The sequence below is a fragment of the Notamacropus eugenii genome, chromosome 6 (assembly GCF_028372415.1).
Source record: "Notamacropus eugenii isolate mMacEug1 chromosome 6, mMacEug1.pri_v2, whole genome shotgun sequence".
NCBI classification, from domain to species: domain Eukaryota; kingdom Metazoa; phylum Chordata; class Mammalia; order Diprotodontia; family Macropodidae; genus Notamacropus; species Notamacropus eugenii.
Window position 1 is genome coordinate 373504608 of NC_092877.1, and position 18123 is coordinate 373522730.

The window sequence follows — 18123 nt, forward strand, 5'->3', positions numbered from 1 at the left end:
TTATTTAGGTGTTCAGCTTCCTCTTCTGTTAATCTGGACAATTTATATTTTTTAAAATAATCATTCACTTTATATAGATTATCGAGCTTATGGACATACAGTTGGGCAAAGTAATTTTTAATTATTGTTTTAATTTCCTCCTCATTGGAGGTGAGTTCACCCTTTTCATTTTTGAAAATGTTAATTTGGTTTTCTTCTATCTTTTTTTAATCAAGTAGATCAAAAATTTATCAGTTTTATTGGTTTTTTCATAAAACCAACTGTTAGTTTTATTTATTAGTTCAACAGTTTTCTTAATTTCAATTTTATTAATGTATCCTTTGGTTTTCAATATTTCCAATTTGTTATTTTCTTGGGGATTTTCAATGTGTTGTTTTTTGATGTTTTTCAGTTCCATGCTCAATTCACTGGTCTCCTCTTTCTCTATTTTATTCATGTAGGCATTCAAAGATGTAAAGCTTCCCCTAAGAACTCCTTTTTCAGTATCTCATAAAATTTTGTAGGTGGTCTCATTACTGTCATTCTCTTGAATGAAGTTTTTGATTGTTTCTATTATTTGTTGTTCAACCCATTCCTTCTTTAGGATTAGATTATTTAGTTTCCAATTAATCTTTTGGTTTATCGTTCCATGGCCTTTTATTACATATAATTTTTATTGCATTATGATCTGAGAAGGATGCATTGACTATCTCTACCTTTGTGCCCTAGTGCATGATCAGTTTTTGTATATGCACCATGTACTGCTGAGAAAAAGGTATATTCCTTTTTATCCCCATTCAGTTTTTTCCAGAGAACTATATCTACCTTTTCTAGAGTTTTATTCACCTCCTTAACTTCTTTCTTTTCTATTTTAAGGTTAGATTGATCAAGTGCAGAGAGGGGAAGGTTGAGGTCCTCCACGAGAATAGTTTTGCTATCTATTCCTTTCTGTAACTCCCTTAACTTCTCCTCTAAGAATGTGGATTTTTATACCAGTTGGAGCATATATGTTTAGTAATTGTATTCCTTTGTTGTGTATGGTGTCTTTAAGCAGGATATAGCTTCCTTCCTTATCTCTTTTAATTAGATCTCTTTCTGCTTTTGATTTGTCTGAGATTAGGATTGTTACCCTTGCTTTTTTTACATCACCTGAAGCACAATACGTTCCTCTCCAACCTTTTTCCTTTACCCTGTGTGTATCACCTAGTTTCAAATGTGTTTCTTTTAAACAACATATTGTTGAATTGTGGTTTTTAATCCATTCTGCTATCCATCTCCATTTTATGGGAGAGTTCATTCCCTTCACATTCACACTTATGATTACTATTTGTGTCTTTCCCTCCATCCTCTTTCCATTTGTGCTTTTACTTCTCCCTTCCACTCCACAATAGAGTTTTAATTTTTGATCACCACCTCCCGCAGTCTTCCCTACCTTCTTTCAACCCCCCTCCCTTTTACTCCCCTTTACCCTTATTACTCATTCCCTCCCTTTGAGCCCCCCTTCCCTTTCTTTTCCCCTTCTCCTCCTACTGCCTATAGAACTAGTTAGATTTATATACTTAATTAAATTTGTTGTTCCTTCCTTGAAGCAAATCAGATGCAAGTACCTCTCAAACAATGTTCTTCTCCCTCTCCTCTTTCTCTCCATTGTAATGTAATTTTGTACTTCTTCCTGTGAGGTAGTTTACCATTTTTTGCTTCCTCCTCTTACAATCTCACATCTCCTCTTACAATCCCTTCACATGCTTAAATTTCATTTTTGTCATCACATCATTTACTTCATACTTGCTCCCTCTGTGTATGTATATCCCTTTTTAATTTCATAATAGATACACAGTTCTCAAGATTAACAGGTATCATCTTCCCTTATAGGGAGGTAAACAGTTTGCCCAAATTGAGTAACAAGTTTTTCTTTTCCCCTGTTTACCTTTTTATGCCTCTCTTGAGACCTGCCTTTGAAGATTGAATTTTCTATTGAGTTCTGGCCTTTTTATCAGCAAGGTCTGGAAATCCCTTGTTTCATTGAATGTCCATCTCCTTGCCAGAAATGTTATACTGAACTTTACTGTATAATTGATGCTTGGTTGTAGTTCCATCTCCTTTTCCTTAGGGAATATCATATTCCAATTCCTTTGATCTTTTAATGTAGAATCTGCAAGGTCCTCTGTGATCCTGACTGTAGCTCCTCAATATTTGTAAGGTTTCTTTCTGGCTGCCTGTAGTGTTTTCTCCTTCACTTGATAGTTCTGGAATTTGGCAACAATATTCCTTGGTATTTTTAGGTTGGGATCCCTTTCAGGAGGTGAATGGTGAATTCTTTCGATGTCTATTTTGCATTCTGGACTAGGAGTTCTGGGTCAAAATTCTTTGATGATTTCTTGGAAAATATTGTCCAGGCTATTTTTTTCGTTATGACTTTCTGGTAGGCCAATGATTCTTAGATTTTTCTCTCTGGGATCTATTTTCTAGGTCAGTTGTTTTTCCAATTAGATATTTTACATTTTCTTCTATCATTTTTTTATGTAGATTTCATTTGACTGATTCTAGATATCTCATAGAGTCATTAGCTTCTATTTGCCCAATTCTGATTTTTATCAAATTGTTTTCTTCAGCTAACTTTTGCATCTCCTTTTCCATTTGTCCAATTACTCCTTTTAAGGAATTGTTTTCTCCACTTAGTTTTGTACTTTCTTTTCCATTTGTCCAATTTTCCCAGTTAGGTTTTGTGCTTCCTTTTCCATATGTTCAATTTTCCTTTTTAAAGAGCTATTCTTTTCAGTGAATTCTTTTTTCATAGTTTTAAAATCATTGGCCAGTTTTTCCTCTTATTTCCTTCTTCAACTCTTCCAGGAATGCTCTTTGTGCATACGACCAGTTCATAGTCCTTTCTGAAGTTTTAGATGGGAGTACAGTCTCAACACTGACTTCTTTGGTATTTGTGTTTTGGTCCTGTCCCCATGGAAGGATTCTATGGTCTTTTTCTTCCTGCTTTTCTTCTTGCTCATGATGATGATGCTTTGTGTATTCTGGCCTCTGGTTCTTTCAGCTAGAACCTAAAGAACCTGGTGCTGAGCTAGTTGGTGTGAGAAAGCAGAGGCCAGGTGATTTCTTTCTTTTTGTGTTTCCCCAGATTAGCCCTGGATTTAGCTTGTTAAGTGTCATGGACTGGTGATCTGGTCACTGGAGATCTCCCAGCTGAGCTAGAGCAAAGGTAAGCTCAGTGGTTGATGATCTCTGCTGTCTTTGTGTCTTCCTGTTTCCCCTGGAGTGCTGAGGCATACCTGGGGTCCTGGTGTTGGTGGTTGCTAGACTCATCCCCCCTGGGGCTCCAGATCTCCTCCTGGTTTGCCAAGGTGCGGCTATCTGGGACTGCTCTGGTCCTCCACCACAGCAAGAGGAATACTCCTTAGCTATTTTCCTAGCTTTATGTTCTATGAGACTATTTGCCCCTTCTGCTGATTCCACTGTTCCAAGATTTCTGGGGAAATATTTTATGGTTCTTTCAAGGTCAATATGGGGAGAGGGAGAGAGCATTTACTGATCACTCCATCATTTTGGGTCCTAGAAGTTCAAGTAGGTGACTTACAGACATTTATTTTGTGGGCTGACAGTCTCAAGAGCAGCTTCTGCAGATACCTGGGGCTCCGTGGCTCTCACTTGCTTGATTCTGCTGGACTCCCATCCTGGGGTGTTTTGCTTGAGATTCCCCCATGCTGCCTGCCTCAGGCAGCCTTGAGGCTTTCTTGTTCAGCCCTGTCACAGGGAGGACACCCTGCACTATGTACTGTATTCTCCTCCACGCCAGGTAACAGATCCTTTCCATCGACCTTCCAGTCTGTCCTGGTCTGTGAATCTGCCACAGTCTGTCTCCTATTGGATTTTGCACTTCTAAAATTTGGTCAGATTCTCTTTTTAGTGGTATCTGAAGGAGTTTGTCTAAGAACTTAGGTGAGGAGTTACTCTCATTCTTCCATCTTGCCTCTGTCCCCCAACAATGTTTTGTTTCAACCACACCTTTCAGCTAATTTGGAGGGAAAACTGACACTGAGCAAGGTGAGTTCAGGCAGATACTATAACTCCATTATAAAAATCAATACAGAATGAAAGAAATTGCATTTTGATATCAGTACAGTATAATGCAGAGATAGTATTAATTTTTATCTTTTCACAAATTCTTTTTTAGAAAAAGGGACAAGTATTGTGCAGAATCAAGAAAAATAAATTTGTTATAATTTGTATTGGTGGAGGTAATATTCACAGTGATGAAATCACAGATCTAATGAAGATATCTGGCAAAGGTATACATACTGAACTGGAAAAAACAATGTGACAGCAAGAGCAATTAGAAGGACTTTACGATAATATAGTTATAAGGTGAATAGGGATGCTTATAGTGGAAATATAAAGGGAGCAAATATTGCAATAGAAAAAAATATTGAACTTAGTGGTTGGATTTAGGGCAGAAGGTGGCACTAAAATAATAATATACTTTTTTTAGCCTGGGGTCTAGGTGAACAACAGGTACTATTTTTCAAAGGAGATACTCATGAAAAGAAGCTCATGATACCCAGAAGTCTACATGGAAATTTTGTGTTGTATTTGGAGGGCACCCTGATGACACATAGCCCAGTTTTAATTGTTACAACTGGGTATGCTTTGGGTGATATAATGATTGCCCACAATGCCTACTAGCGAATTTTGCCTTTATTCACTAGGGAATTTGTTAGTCGTGCAGAAGGATTTTAAACAGATTTAGGAACATATATAAATGAACACCTTTTCCCTCAGATTTGTTATTAGCGCTGAAAATTCATGTAATTCCTGAATCTTCACCATTTCCAAAGGAAAGATGACCTTTATTCTAAGACTGAAATACTTTAAAGGATATTGGTAAGCATATAGCAATTTTAAAAAATTCCTTGCTATTTACATAGGAGATGTTTTCATCTGCAATGTTACAAGGTCCAATTATATCTATACAACAGCAAAACATCTGGATTAAAATCAGGAAAACTGTCAATCAAACAGATGTTTTGCTTGCAAGATTCCCAAATCTGAACTGATAGATGATCCAGATGATTGATGGGAATTCTTGTTTTTCAGCCAAAAGTTTTTTTTTTTTTTTATCATGTAGACAGAGTTACAGTAAAGTTTGAGGTGTGGGGAAAGTTATACTTTGGTTTACCAGAAGCAACAAAAGGAAATAAAATTTAAATAATCATATAAATAATGATATCACTTCAGAGAACATTTCACAATTTGTGCAGTTTTATTGACGAGTACTGAGCAGATGTGTGCTTTTAGAGTTGTTATCAGTCTTTGCAATGAATCCTAGAACTCATGGACATATAAAATTATTCTAATTTCCTAGAATCATGAGAATATCAAGCCTGTCAATGACATCTGTTCTATTTTCTTGCATCCAGACTAAACTTCTCTAATGAATTCCAGATGAAGCTTTCTACCCTGGAAATCTCTAGGAAAGGGGAACCCACAGCTTTCTGAAACAATTCATTCCAAAGTCTGATCACTCTGAGCTTAAGGTGTCATAGCAGAAAGTGAAATGAAGTACACAGATCATTCAGTTTTCACTTTGAAGATTTTAAAAAATATTCTGAATATTTATGAAGCCATTTCAGTAGAGAATTTTCAGTAAATCACTTTACGTTTTTATGTTACAAACTACTCCCCTCTCTATTAACGTTTCTTTTTCTTTCTGTTTTTTAGATCTAAGAAACTTTAGGCAGATCATTGAAAAGCTGGAGAACACAGAATGGTAAACATGATGGAAATGAACTTTGAATCCCCATCACACACGTTAGAAAGAATTGCGGATGTTTAACCAGAGAATAAAGTGTTTTGGGTGAGTATGATGGTGTTTTCAAATATATTCAGGGCTTTCGTTGAATTCTTTAGTCATTTTCAGTTGTGTCCAGCTTTCATGATCCCATTTGGGTTCTTTTTCACAAAGATACTATAGTGGCTTATAATTTCCTTCTCCAGTTCATTTTACAGATAAAAAAACTGAGGCAAACAGAGTTAAGCGACTCGTTCAGGGTCACACAGGTAGTAAATATCTGAGGCCAAATTTGAACTCAGGAAGAAGAGTCTTCCTGACTCCAGGTCTAGCATTCTATTCACTGTATCACTTAGCTTCCCCTTTCATTTAGAAGAGGTATTAAATTTGCTCTGTTTGGCCCCAGAAATCAGAATCAGAATCATTGAGTTGAAGTGGAAGACATGTCAATTTAGGTTTGATGTCAAGAAGCAAATTCTTAATCATTAGAGGTGTCTGAAAGTGAAATGAATTGTTCTGGGGATTAGTATGTTTCCTTTGGTTAGAGGTCTTCAAAGGAAAGATGACCACTTGTAAATATTATAGTGACTAGGTGGCTGCTGAAATACCTTCCAGCTCTAAATTTCAGTGATTCTATTAGCTCTCAAAATAATTTTCTTTATTCCATTTCCAGCTTATACTAAAAATAACTCCTGGTCACTATCTTTAGGTTTTCTGGGAATATAGTCCTCAGATATCTTCATAAGAAAACTCATTCAATTTACGTCATTAAACATTTGTTAAATGGATAACTTGCTCATGGCACCAGGCAACTGGGATTCAAAGACAAATATTAAAACTCTTCCTTTTCCTAATGATTTTTCTAATAACTAATAATTCTTCTAATAGGCTATATATTTACATTCAAGAAAAGCATACTATTCTTTGACATGACTCTGTACCATGTAAGTTTCCTACAACTTTCCTTATAGGACATGTCTACTTAGACACATTAAGCAATAAAACAAATATGTCTGTGAAATTCTACATAGAGTAGAACATGATGCAAATGCAGTTAATATTTTCATCAGGAATCAAGTGTAGCCTTTTAACATTTGGTTAGATTTCTAATTGACTAATGTGGTCCTAGCAAAGAGTGAGCAACTACGTCAATTTTTAAACCTACCTTACATAGTACAAACATATAGATAAGCTGCAGCCAATTGAATGGATCCAATTTTAGGCCCAGTTAAAATCTTCTAATACAAGCTCTATGTAGATATAATTCTCTCTCTCTCTCTCTCTCTCTCTCTCTCTCTCTCTCTCTCTCTCTCTCTCTCTCTCTCTCTCTCTCTTTCCTCTGCAATCAGGAAAGAAATATTATCATTATTATTATTATTTTTCTGTTTGCCGTTTCTTCATATTCCCACTCATGCATGCCAGTCCAGGAATGAATTATAATATTGTTTCATTGTCAGTTTATGATTCACTGTGACTCCTATGTTATTTTTTAGTGCACTAGAATGTCATTTGTTTCTCTAATGTTAATGTAGGTCAGTTTATTTCCTTAAGAAAATTTGTGATTTTATAAATATTTTAAGAATTCAACTTTCCAAAAATTCTGTCTAGTTTTTTTTATCCTTTGTAACTATTGACCATGTAATTACTTTGTGATTTTTTTCCTCCAAGCCAATGATGATAGAATGACTGGAGCTTTAAAAATACCTGAAAAAATGATTATTTGTTTTCAAAATTACTTGCCTTGGTAGAATTCAAAGTATTTTAAAGTCAAATAAGGTGCAGCGACTGTTTATTTTCATCTGTTCAATGATTTACATTTCTTTTTTGGTCCCCCTTTAGCTGCTTTTGTCATCCCTTCTGAAATTACTTTCCACTTACTCTATGTGTATTCTTGTGAGTATGTAGTTACTTCTGTATTGTCTTCTGAATTAGAATGTGAGATCCTTGAAGGAATTGAAAGTGTTTTTGCCTCCTTTTTTGTATCACCAGTGCTTAGCACAGTTCTTGGCAAATAGTAATGGCTTAATAAATTCTCGTTAACATGACCTGATTTGTTCCCAGAACACAACTTGCTTGACTGATTCTGTTTCACTAATGTGAGTGAACTGAAAGGTGTTCAGCTTTCATGAATGCAATTCTGGGTTTTCAGTTTGAGGTATGGCCCAGAGCTTTTTACATAATAGCTGTTGAATTGAATTGGTTGGAAATAATTGCTTGTGTTCATGAGGAGTAATTGAGAAAAATGGCTCATATAAACAATGTACTTACTGTCTTTTGGGATTAGAAAGTTAATTGAGTACTCAATCAATATGTATTTATAAGTTCCTACTACATGCTAGACACTGTGACTAGGAATATATTTGAAAGGATGGAGGAAAGAATGTTGAAATGTTACTTTTTATGTTAGTAACACAATTCAATTTAAAAACATTTTAAAAGCACCTATCAGGGTCAGTCAGTCAATGAATAAACATTTATCGTTTATATGCCAGGCACTGGGCTAAGTTCTGGGGACATATCTAAAAAAAAGCAAAAGACAGTCCCTGCCCGTAAGGAGCTCACAATCTAACAAGCAAAACAAGCAAAGAATTATGTACAAAAAAATTATGAACAGTATCAATAGAAAATAATTAAAACAGAGAAGGCACTAGAATTCAGGGAGATGAGGAAAAATAGGAAGAACACCAAATGGAATGCTGGACTTGGAATTGGAAATACCTGAGTATGTGTCTTTCCTCAGACCCTTAAAAGCTATGTGACTACGGGCAAGTCAATAAATTTCTCTCTTCTTCAGTTTGCTCATCTGTAAAATGGGAATAATATTAGCACCCACATGTCAGGGGCTGTTGTTTGTCTTTCATCCTTGAAGGGGATTTATAACATAATGTGATGCTCTGACTTTAGTGTGAATTGGGCTTGAGTGAACCAAAGTTGAGCAGTCATCAGCAAAGGATATAATGAAATGAAACTTGTGAAATGCTTTGCAAACTTTAAAATACTATATATATGCCAGCTATCATTTTTACTTAAATAATTTAATTCTCTTTAATTTCTCCAATTCTCACAACCAAGTTTTAAAGGGTTGATATTCTTAAAATATATTTATTAAAAGAGAAAGGTCGTCTCTTAAACTATTCTGATTAAACTATACACAGCATTGAGCAGCATTTTATTTCATGCATGAATGCTACTTTTCATGAGTTTTGATGAATGTGTTTTTTATTTAAATCTCTTCTTCTAGCAGCAGGTACAATACAGATATGGCAGAGGAGAACAAGACATTGGTGACAGAATTTGTTCTCACTGGACTTACAGATCTCCCTGAGCTTCAGATCCCTCTCTTCTTGCTGTTCCTAGCGATCTACCTCACAACCATGATGGGGAATATTGGGCTGGTTGTGCTTGTTTGGATGGACTCTCACCTTCACATGCCCATGTACATATTTCTCAGCAGCTTAGCTTTTTCAGATGCCTTGACTTCCTCTTCAGTGACCCCTAAGATGCTGGTGAATTTCTTAATTAAGAATAAAATGATATCCCTTTTCGAATGCATGGCCCAATATTACTTTTTTGGTGTCAGTGCAACTGCAGAATGTTTCCTGTTGGCAGCGATGGCATATGACCGATATGCAGCCATATGCAACCCTCTCCTTTATCCAGTGAGAATGTCCAATAGACTGTGTAAGCAGCTGGTGAGTGCTTCGTATGCATTTGGCTTTCTTCATCTCATGGTTCACGTGGGTTTATTATTTAGATTATCCTTTTGTAGAACGAATGTAATACATCATTTCTATTGTGAAATTTTACCATTGTTTAAAATTTCCTGTACTGATCCATCTATTAATACACTGGTGATTTTCATTTTCTCTGCATTTATTCAAACTTTTACTTTTACAGTAATCATAATCTCTTATGCTTATATCCTTTCTGCTATCTTGAGAATTAAGTCTGAAAAGGGAAGGAGCAAAACCTTCTCGACATGCAGTGCCCATCTGTTCTCTGTCTCCTTATTCTATGGAACTCTTTTCTTTATGCATGTGCGTCCTGGGTCTGGCACTACTAAAGATCAGGATGTCATGTATTCTTTATTTTACACTATCATAATCCCACTATTAAACCCATTTGTCTACAGCCTGAGAAATAAAGAGGTCCTTGGTTCCCTGAGAAAAGCAATAAAGAAATAGATGTTTCTCAAGTGTGGTCCCAAACTGTTCATTTTTCAATTAACCAAGTCTGCTTTTGGTTTATCATTCCATATAGGTAATGCAGCATGGAATGGTGAATAAAGTAATGAAGACCAGAACTGAAGCCCTACTCTGACACAGATAGGCTGTGCAACTATAGTTGTTATTCCTATCAGTGAAGGGAATTTCCTCATAAGGAGTTCGCTATGCCCATGAAATCACAGGTCTGGAGTAAAAACCATACCAGACTGTCTATGCTCATCTCCTTTATTTTCATCCCAGAAATGAAGTATATCTTTTGGGAATTACAGAATGGAAGCTAGTCATTTTCAGTTCCTGGCATCTGGCTTATACTCCTTCTCACCCTGTCATCCATTGTCACTATCATTTGAGACTACAATATGTTGGTTTTTGTTATTGTTCTGACTATTTATGACCCAATTTGGTTTTTTTTTTTCCCTTGGGAAAGATACTGGAGTGGTTTGTCATTTCCTTCTACAGTTCACTTTGCAGATGAGGAAACTGAGGCAAACAGGATTAAATGACTTCCCCAGAGTCATACAGCTAATAAGGGTCTGAGGCCAGATTTCTCCTCAGGGCTCCCTGACTCCAGGCCCACTGCTCTATCCACTGAGCCACCTAGCTGACTCTGGTGATCATATGACATAAATTTCCTCAAACCATCTTCTTCTTTCTTTCTTCTATCATAGGGAACTATTGAAGCAAATGACTTTACCTGTACCTTGATTCCATTTCTTTTTATTTTCTCCACTAACTTGTACCATCAAGGGACAGAAGAGGAGACATAATTCTCCCACATACCCCTTAGAGATTAGAGGAAAGAATGCTCATTCTTGAATTGCTCTTAGGCCTTGTCTGCCCACCCAACTGTTAAGCTGGTTCTCCTTTCTTCCTGAGTCATCCAGACCTAAGATTGTATCTATTAATATCTCCCATCAGCTGTACTTGGAAAACATATGGTGACATGGACATCCTATGTGGACACACATGCCTTACTTACTCATCTTCTTTTACCTATTAATTGCTACTTTTGTCTATATATGTTTTAATAGTACTTTCCCCTCCAATTGTATATAAAGGCAATTTTAGCATTCAGTTTTATAAGATGTGGAATCCCCAAATTTTCTCCCTTGGTTGTCTCCTCCATTTTTCTTATAATGGTAAGCAATTTGGTATAGGTTATATATCTATATATCTCTATACACACATATATACATATATATGTATATATATGTGTGTGTGTGTGTGTGATTATGTAAAACATGTTTTCATATTAGTCACAGCTGTAAAAGAAGAAATAGACAAAAAGAAAAAAGTATGAAAAAATAAAGTAAATGAAAAAGTATGCTTTGATCACCATTCAGAGTTCATCAGTTCTTTATGTGGATGTGGATAGCATTTTACATTATGAATCTTTTGTAATTGTCTTACTCCATCGTGTTGATGAGAAGAGCTAAGCCATTTATAACTGATCATCATACAATGTTTCTATTAGTGTGTGCAATGTTTTCCTGGTTCTGCTCATTTCCTTTTGCATCAATTTGTAAAAGTCTTTCCAGGTTTTTCTGAAATCTGCCTGCTCATCATTTCTTAATGTGTATAGTACTCCATTCATATAACACATTCGTAAAGCACAACTTGTTCAACCATTCTCCAATTTTGAATATATTGCCACCATGAAAAGAACTGCTATAAATATTTTTGCACATATATGTCCTTTTTCCTTTTTTATGATCACTTTGGAATACAGACCTAGTAATGTTTTTGCTGGATCAAAGGGTATGCACAGTTTGGTGTCCCTTTCGGCGTAATTCCAAAGTGCTTTCCTGAATGTTTCCTGCATTCTTTCAACAGTACATTAGTATCCCAATTTTCCCATATCCTCTCCAACATTTATCATTTCCTTTTTTTGTTGTATTAGCCAGTCTCATAGGTCTGAGATGATACCTCAGAGTTGCTTTAGTTTCATTTCTCTAATCAAAAGTTATTTAAAGTATTTCATATTATCGCATGTATTAAATCATACCATCATATAACATATAACTAGAGTTAGCTTTGATTTCTTGATCTGAAAATTGCCTGTTTATATCCTTTGATCATTTGTCAATTAGGAAATTACCTGTATCCTTAAAAATTTGACTCAGTTCTGTATATATTTAAGAAATGAGGTCGTTATCCAAGATACATGCTATAAAGATTGTTTCCCAGATTTCTGTTGTCCTTCTAATATTGGTTGCATTGGTTTTCTTTGTGTAAAACCCTTTAATTTAACTAAAATTATATATTTCATATTTCATAATGTTCTCTATCTCTTGTTTGCTCATGAATTGGTTTCTTCCCCATAGATCTGACAGGTAGACTATTTATTGCTCTTCTAATTTGCTTCTAACTTTATGTCTAAATCATGGACCCATTTTGACTTTATCTTGTTATACAGCATGACTTATTGAGTCTATACCTAGTTTTGTGCAATATTGTTTCTAGTTTACCCAGAAGTTTCTGTAAAATATTGAATTCTTATCCTAAAGACTGAGTTCTTTGGGTTTATCAAACACAAGGTTATTATTGTCATTTACTACTGTGTCATGTGTATCTAATCTATTCCAGTTCCAGAAAGTTTTGAAGATTACTGCTTTATAATATACTTTGAGATGTGGTCTTGCTAGATGACCGTCTTTTGCATTTTTTCATCAGTCCTCTTGATATTCTTGACATTTTGTTCTTACATATAAATATTCTTCTAGGTTTATGAAATTTTTTTTTTTTGTAGTTTGATTGATATGATACTGAATAAGGAAAATAGTTTAGGCAGAATTACCATTTTTTTATTATATTGGCTCAGCTTATCCATGAGCAATTGATATTTTTCTAATGGTTCAGGTTCCACAACAATGCTGTAATCCAGGAAAAATAACCAACGATTATTTGTTATGCTTGTTTTTAAAGAAAAAAGTTAAACCTGAAAACTTGCTGATGAGAGGGCACACAATGAAGAAAAAAAATTTATTCCCAAGGGTACTTTGGTGCATGTCTTCTATATTTCTCATCTCTCCTTTCAGTGAACATCCACAATGGAATCATGGTGGAAGAAAATGTAACCCTGGTGACAAGAGTTTGTTCTCACACCTTTCACAGAAAATCCAGAATTTCAGCTCCTCCTTTTCTTCATTTTCTTAGCGATCTTTCTCACAACCATGATGGGAAATATCGGACTGGTTGTACTTCTTTGGATGAACTGTCACCTTCACACACCCATGTACTTCTTTCTCAGTAGTTTAGCTTTTACAGATGCTTGAGCTTCCTCTTCAATGACCCCTAAGATGCTGATGAATTTTTAATTAAGTTTAAAATTAAATTACTTTTGGAATGCATAGCTCAATTTTACTTTCTTGTTGTCAGTAAAACTGTAGAATGTTTCCTTTTGGCAGTCATGAATTATGACTGATAAGCAGCCATATGCAACCCTCTCCTTTATCCAGTGAAGATGTTCAATAGACTATTCAAGCAGCTGGTGGTTGCTTCCTATGCACTTGGCTTTCTTCATCTCATGATTCATGTGACTTTATTATTTAGATTAACCTTGTGTAGAATGAATGTAATCCATCATTGCTATTGTGAAATTTTACCATTGTTTACTGATCAATTACTTAATTCACTAGTGGTTTTTGTTTTCTCTATCTTTATACAATCTTTCACTCTTATGACAATCTTACTCTCTTACACATATGTCCTCCTTATCATCCTGAGAATTAAGTCTGCACAGATTAGGAACAAAGCCTTCTCCACCTGTCATGCACATCTATTCTCTGTCTCTTTATTCTCTGGCACAATTTTAATTATGCATGTGGTTCCTGGGTCTGGTGTTGTCATCAATCAAGACAGAATATACTCTTTGTTTTACACCATTGTAATTCCTCTACTAAACACATTTATATACAGTCTGATAAGCAAAGAGGTATTTGGTGCCTTGAGAAAAATAATGAAAAAATAAAGATTCCTCAAGTGAAGCTGGAAATTGTTCCAATTTAACGTAATGAAATTTCCAATTGTTACAGAAGGGACTTGGTTGTGCCAGCTAGAAACAATTCTGAATGTATAAAGGGATGAATAAGTATTGTATTAAGTAATTTTTGCATTGTATATAAGTATTGCTCCATTACTAGGGTACCTGAAAAATCATTCCCAATGTATCTATTATAAACAATACTTTTGATTAGTTACCTTTGAAGGGGATAGGTTCTAGGTAGATTTGCATAGTGTATGCTCTGATACAGCAAACAATCAGTTCCAGCCACTAGTTAAGTGAGTAAGAACACCAGAAACCTATCCCAAAGACAGGATATTTTTCAAACTAATTTGATTATGATCAAAAATTGGATACTATCTAATGGTGACTATAAAAATGATAAAAACTGGATGCTATCAAAGTTCTAATGAAATATTTTAATTTTCTTAAACATTATCAAATCAAGAATTCTACCACTATATATGATTATACTGTAAAAATGTTTCACTGATACATTTTTATTTCATCTCCCTGTTGTTTCCCAATACTCACTCCTATTACAGAACCTTCAGTTATAGCAAAGCAAAAACATTTATCAAAACAAATATGGAGAGTATGACTGACAATATATGTAACCTTTTGCACCTGTACTCTTACCTCCTCTTTACTAAGAAAAGCATATTTTCAAATCAATTCCCTTGAACCAAAATTATATAAAATTGTTTGTAATATGAATTCTGATGTCTCTAGCATTTTCATTTTATTATTTTTTTTCTTTATTTAAGTTTTCAACATTCATTTCCACAAAATTTTGAGTTCCAAATTTTCTCCCCATCTCTCCCCTCCCTCCACCCCAAAACGCTCAGCATTCTAACTACCGCTATCACAAATATGTCCTCCCTTCTAACATCCCTATCTTCCCTTATGCCCATCTTCTCTTTTGTCCTATAGGGCGAGATAAATTTCTATGCCCCATTACCTGTATTTCTCATTTCCTAGTTGTATGCAAGAACAATACTCAACAATTGTTCCTAAAAGTTTGAGTTCCAACTTCTCTTCATCCCTCCCTCCCCACCCATCCCCACTGAGAAGGCAAGCAATTCAATATGCCATCTCTGTGTAGTTTTACAAATGACTTCCATAATAGTCATGTTGTGTAAGACTAACTATATTTCCCTCCTTCTTATCCTGTCCCCCATTTCTTCTATTCTCTCTTTTGATCCTGTCCCTCCTCAAGAGTGTTGACTTCTAATTTCTCCCTCCTCCCATTGCCCTCCCTTCCATCATCCCCCCCCCCGCTTACCCCCTTGTCCCCCACTTTCCTGAATTGTAAGATAGGCTTACATACCAAAATGGGTGTACATTTTATTCCTTCCTTTATTCGAATGTGGTGAGAGCAAGCTTCATGTTTTTTTCTCTCACCTCCCCCCTTTATCCCTCCACTGAAAAGTCTTTTACTTGCCTGTTTTATGAGAGATAATTTGCCCCATTCCATTTCTCCCTTTCTCCTCCCAATATATCTCCCTCACCACTTAATTTCATTTTTTAAGATATGATCCCATCCTATTCGACTCACCCTGTGCTCTCTGTCTCTGTCTCTGCCTCTCTCTTTCTCTGTACGTGTGTGTGTGTGTGTATGTAATTCCACCAACTACCAGATACTGAAAAAAGTTTCAAGAGTTACAAATATTGTCTTTCCATTTAGGAATGTAAAAAGTTCAACTTTAGTAAATCCCTTATGATTTCCCTTTGCTGTTTACCTTTTCATGCTTCCCTTGATTCTTGTGTTTGAAAGTCAAATTTTCTTTTCAACTCTGGTCTTTTCATCAAGAATACTTGAAAGTCCTTTATTTCATTGAAAGACCATTTTTCCCCTGAAGTATTATACTCAGTTTTGCTGGGTATGTGATTCTTGATTTTAGTCCTAATTCCTTTGACTTCTGGAGTATCATGTTCCATGCCCTTTGATCCCTTAATGTAGAAACTGCTATATCTTGTGTTATCCTGATTGTGTTTCCATAATACTTGAATTGTTTCTTTCTAGTTGCTTGCAATATTTTCTCCTTGACCTGGAAACTCTGGAATTTGGCCACAATGTCCCTACGAGTTTCTTTTTTTGGATCTCTTTCAGGAGGTGATCGATGGATTTTTTCCATATTTATTTTGCCCCCTGGTTCTAGAATCTCAGGGCAGTTTTCCTTGATAATTTCATGAAAGATGATGTCTAGGCTCTTTTTTTGATCAGGTCTTTCAGGTAGTCCCGTAATTTTTAAATTGTCTCTCCTGGATCTATTTTCCAGGTCAGTTGTTTTTCCAATGAGATATTTCACATTATCTTCCATTTTTTCATTTTGGTTTTGTTTTATGATTTCTTGGTTTCTCATAAAGTCATTAGCCTCCATCTGTTCCATTCTAATTTTGAAAGAATTATTTTCTTCAGTGAGCTTTTGAACCTCCTTTTCATTTGTCTAATTCTGCTTTTAAAAGCATTCTTCTCCTCATTGACTTTTTGAACCTCTTTTTCCAATTGAGTTAGCCTATTTTTCAAGGTGTTATTTTCTTTAGAATTTTTTGGGGTGTCTTTTAGCAAGTTGTTGACTCACTTTTCTTGCTTTTCTTGCATCTCTTTCATTTCTCTTTCCAATTTTTCCTCCCCCTCTCTTACTTGATTTTCAAAATCCTTTTTGAGCTCTTCCATGACCTGAGACCCTTGCATATTTATTTTGGATGTTTGGGATACAGAAGCCTTGACTTTTATGTCTTTCCCTGATGGTAAGCATTGTTCTTCCTCATCAGAAAGGATGGAAGAAGATATCTGTTCACCAAGAAAGTAATCTTCTATTGTCTTATTTTTTCCCCCTTTTTGGGGCATTTTTCCAACCAGTTACTTGACTTTTGGGTCGTTTGTCAAGAGCAGGGTGTATTCTGGGGATCTGTAAGATCTCAGTTCCTCCAGGGTGGCATAATCAAGTGTGTACACTGGTTTGGGAGCAGGAATAGATTTTTGTTCCCAGAATCTTAGCAGAGTTTCCTCTTCACAACCACCTGGCCTCCTGTTCCACCAAGCCAGCACTGGGGGCTGAGATTCAGATAAACTGTGGGGGCGGGGCCACCATTCATTGTGAGATAAAGATCAGTTGCCCCAGGGAGTCTACACAAGGTTGAGGTAAGAATCAGCTGCTCAGTGCCTCCAGGGGTTTTACCATGCAACAAGGGATGCAGGCTACTGTAGGGGCTGCTGTGGGAACTGCTACCACCTGCCCAATGTGGCCTCTGAGGTTGCTACCTGAGGCTGGAGCTATGGGAAGGCCCTTCTCCCTTCTCAGACAGCTGAAAAAACCCTGTCACAGAGCTTTGGTGCCTGTGGGTTGAGGGATCTGCGAATTGCTGCTACTGCGACTGGGGATTCTGACCCAGGCCTGCTCCCATCAGTGCAGCAGGGCCAAGGCTGAACTGGGCTCCAGTCCGCGTCTGTTGTGACAGACGTTTCCCACTGGCCTTTCAGGTCACCCTGGGATGGAAATCTCCTCCACTCTGTTATTCTGTGACTTCTGCTACTTTAGAATTTGTTGAGAGTCTTTCTTTACAGGTATTTTATGGGCTGTCATTTTATTATTTTAGTCATTATTTATGTAGTTCTCTTTCTTCAAGGTTTTTTTTTGACTGCATCATAGTGTCATTAGATGATAAGGTCAGAGAGTTCAAGCTGGAAGACATATTAAAGGTTATTTATACCAACCTCCTTATTTTAGAGATAAGGGTTTCCTCAGGGAAACAAGTGGGATAACTGAGGTCAAACTGTTTGTTGTTGTCTAGTCCTTTCACTTGTGTTTGAATCTTCATGACTCTATTTGGAGTTTCTTGGCAAAGATACTGGAGTAGTTTTCCATTTCCTTCTTCAACTCATTTTACAGGTGTGGAAACTGAGGCAAACAGGCTTAAAGAGAATTGCCCATGATCAAACAGCTGGTAAGTGTGTGAGGCCAGATTTGAACTCAGAAATATGAGTCTTCCTTACTCCAGGTTCAGCCCTCAATACACTGAACCACCTAGCACAGGTATGGAATTTGGATACAATTCTTCTTTTAGTCAGGGCTCTTTTAACTGTTGTAAGGTGCTTCTGTAATTTCCTAATC

At 36.1% G+C, this 18123-nt stretch overlaps 1 protein-coding gene and 1 pseudogene across 1 annotated transcript; both read left to right on the forward strand.

The window, feature by feature from the left end:
- The first annotated feature begins 9029 nt into the window (after window positions 1–9029).
- LOC140511809 (olfactory receptor 5AC1-like) lies at window positions 9030–9960 on the forward strand. Its single transcript, XM_072621030.1, has one exon. It carries the CDS (start codon window positions 9037–9039, stop codon window positions 9958–9960), a length of 924 nt encoding a protein of 307 aa, XP_072477131.1. The 5' UTR covers window positions 9030–9036.
- A 3100-nt stretch (window positions 9961–13060) lies between these two features.
- LOC140511810 (olfactory receptor 5AC2-like) lies at window positions 13061–13972 on the forward strand (annotated as a pseudogene).
- The last annotated feature ends 4151 nt before the right edge of the window (window positions 13973–18123 follow it).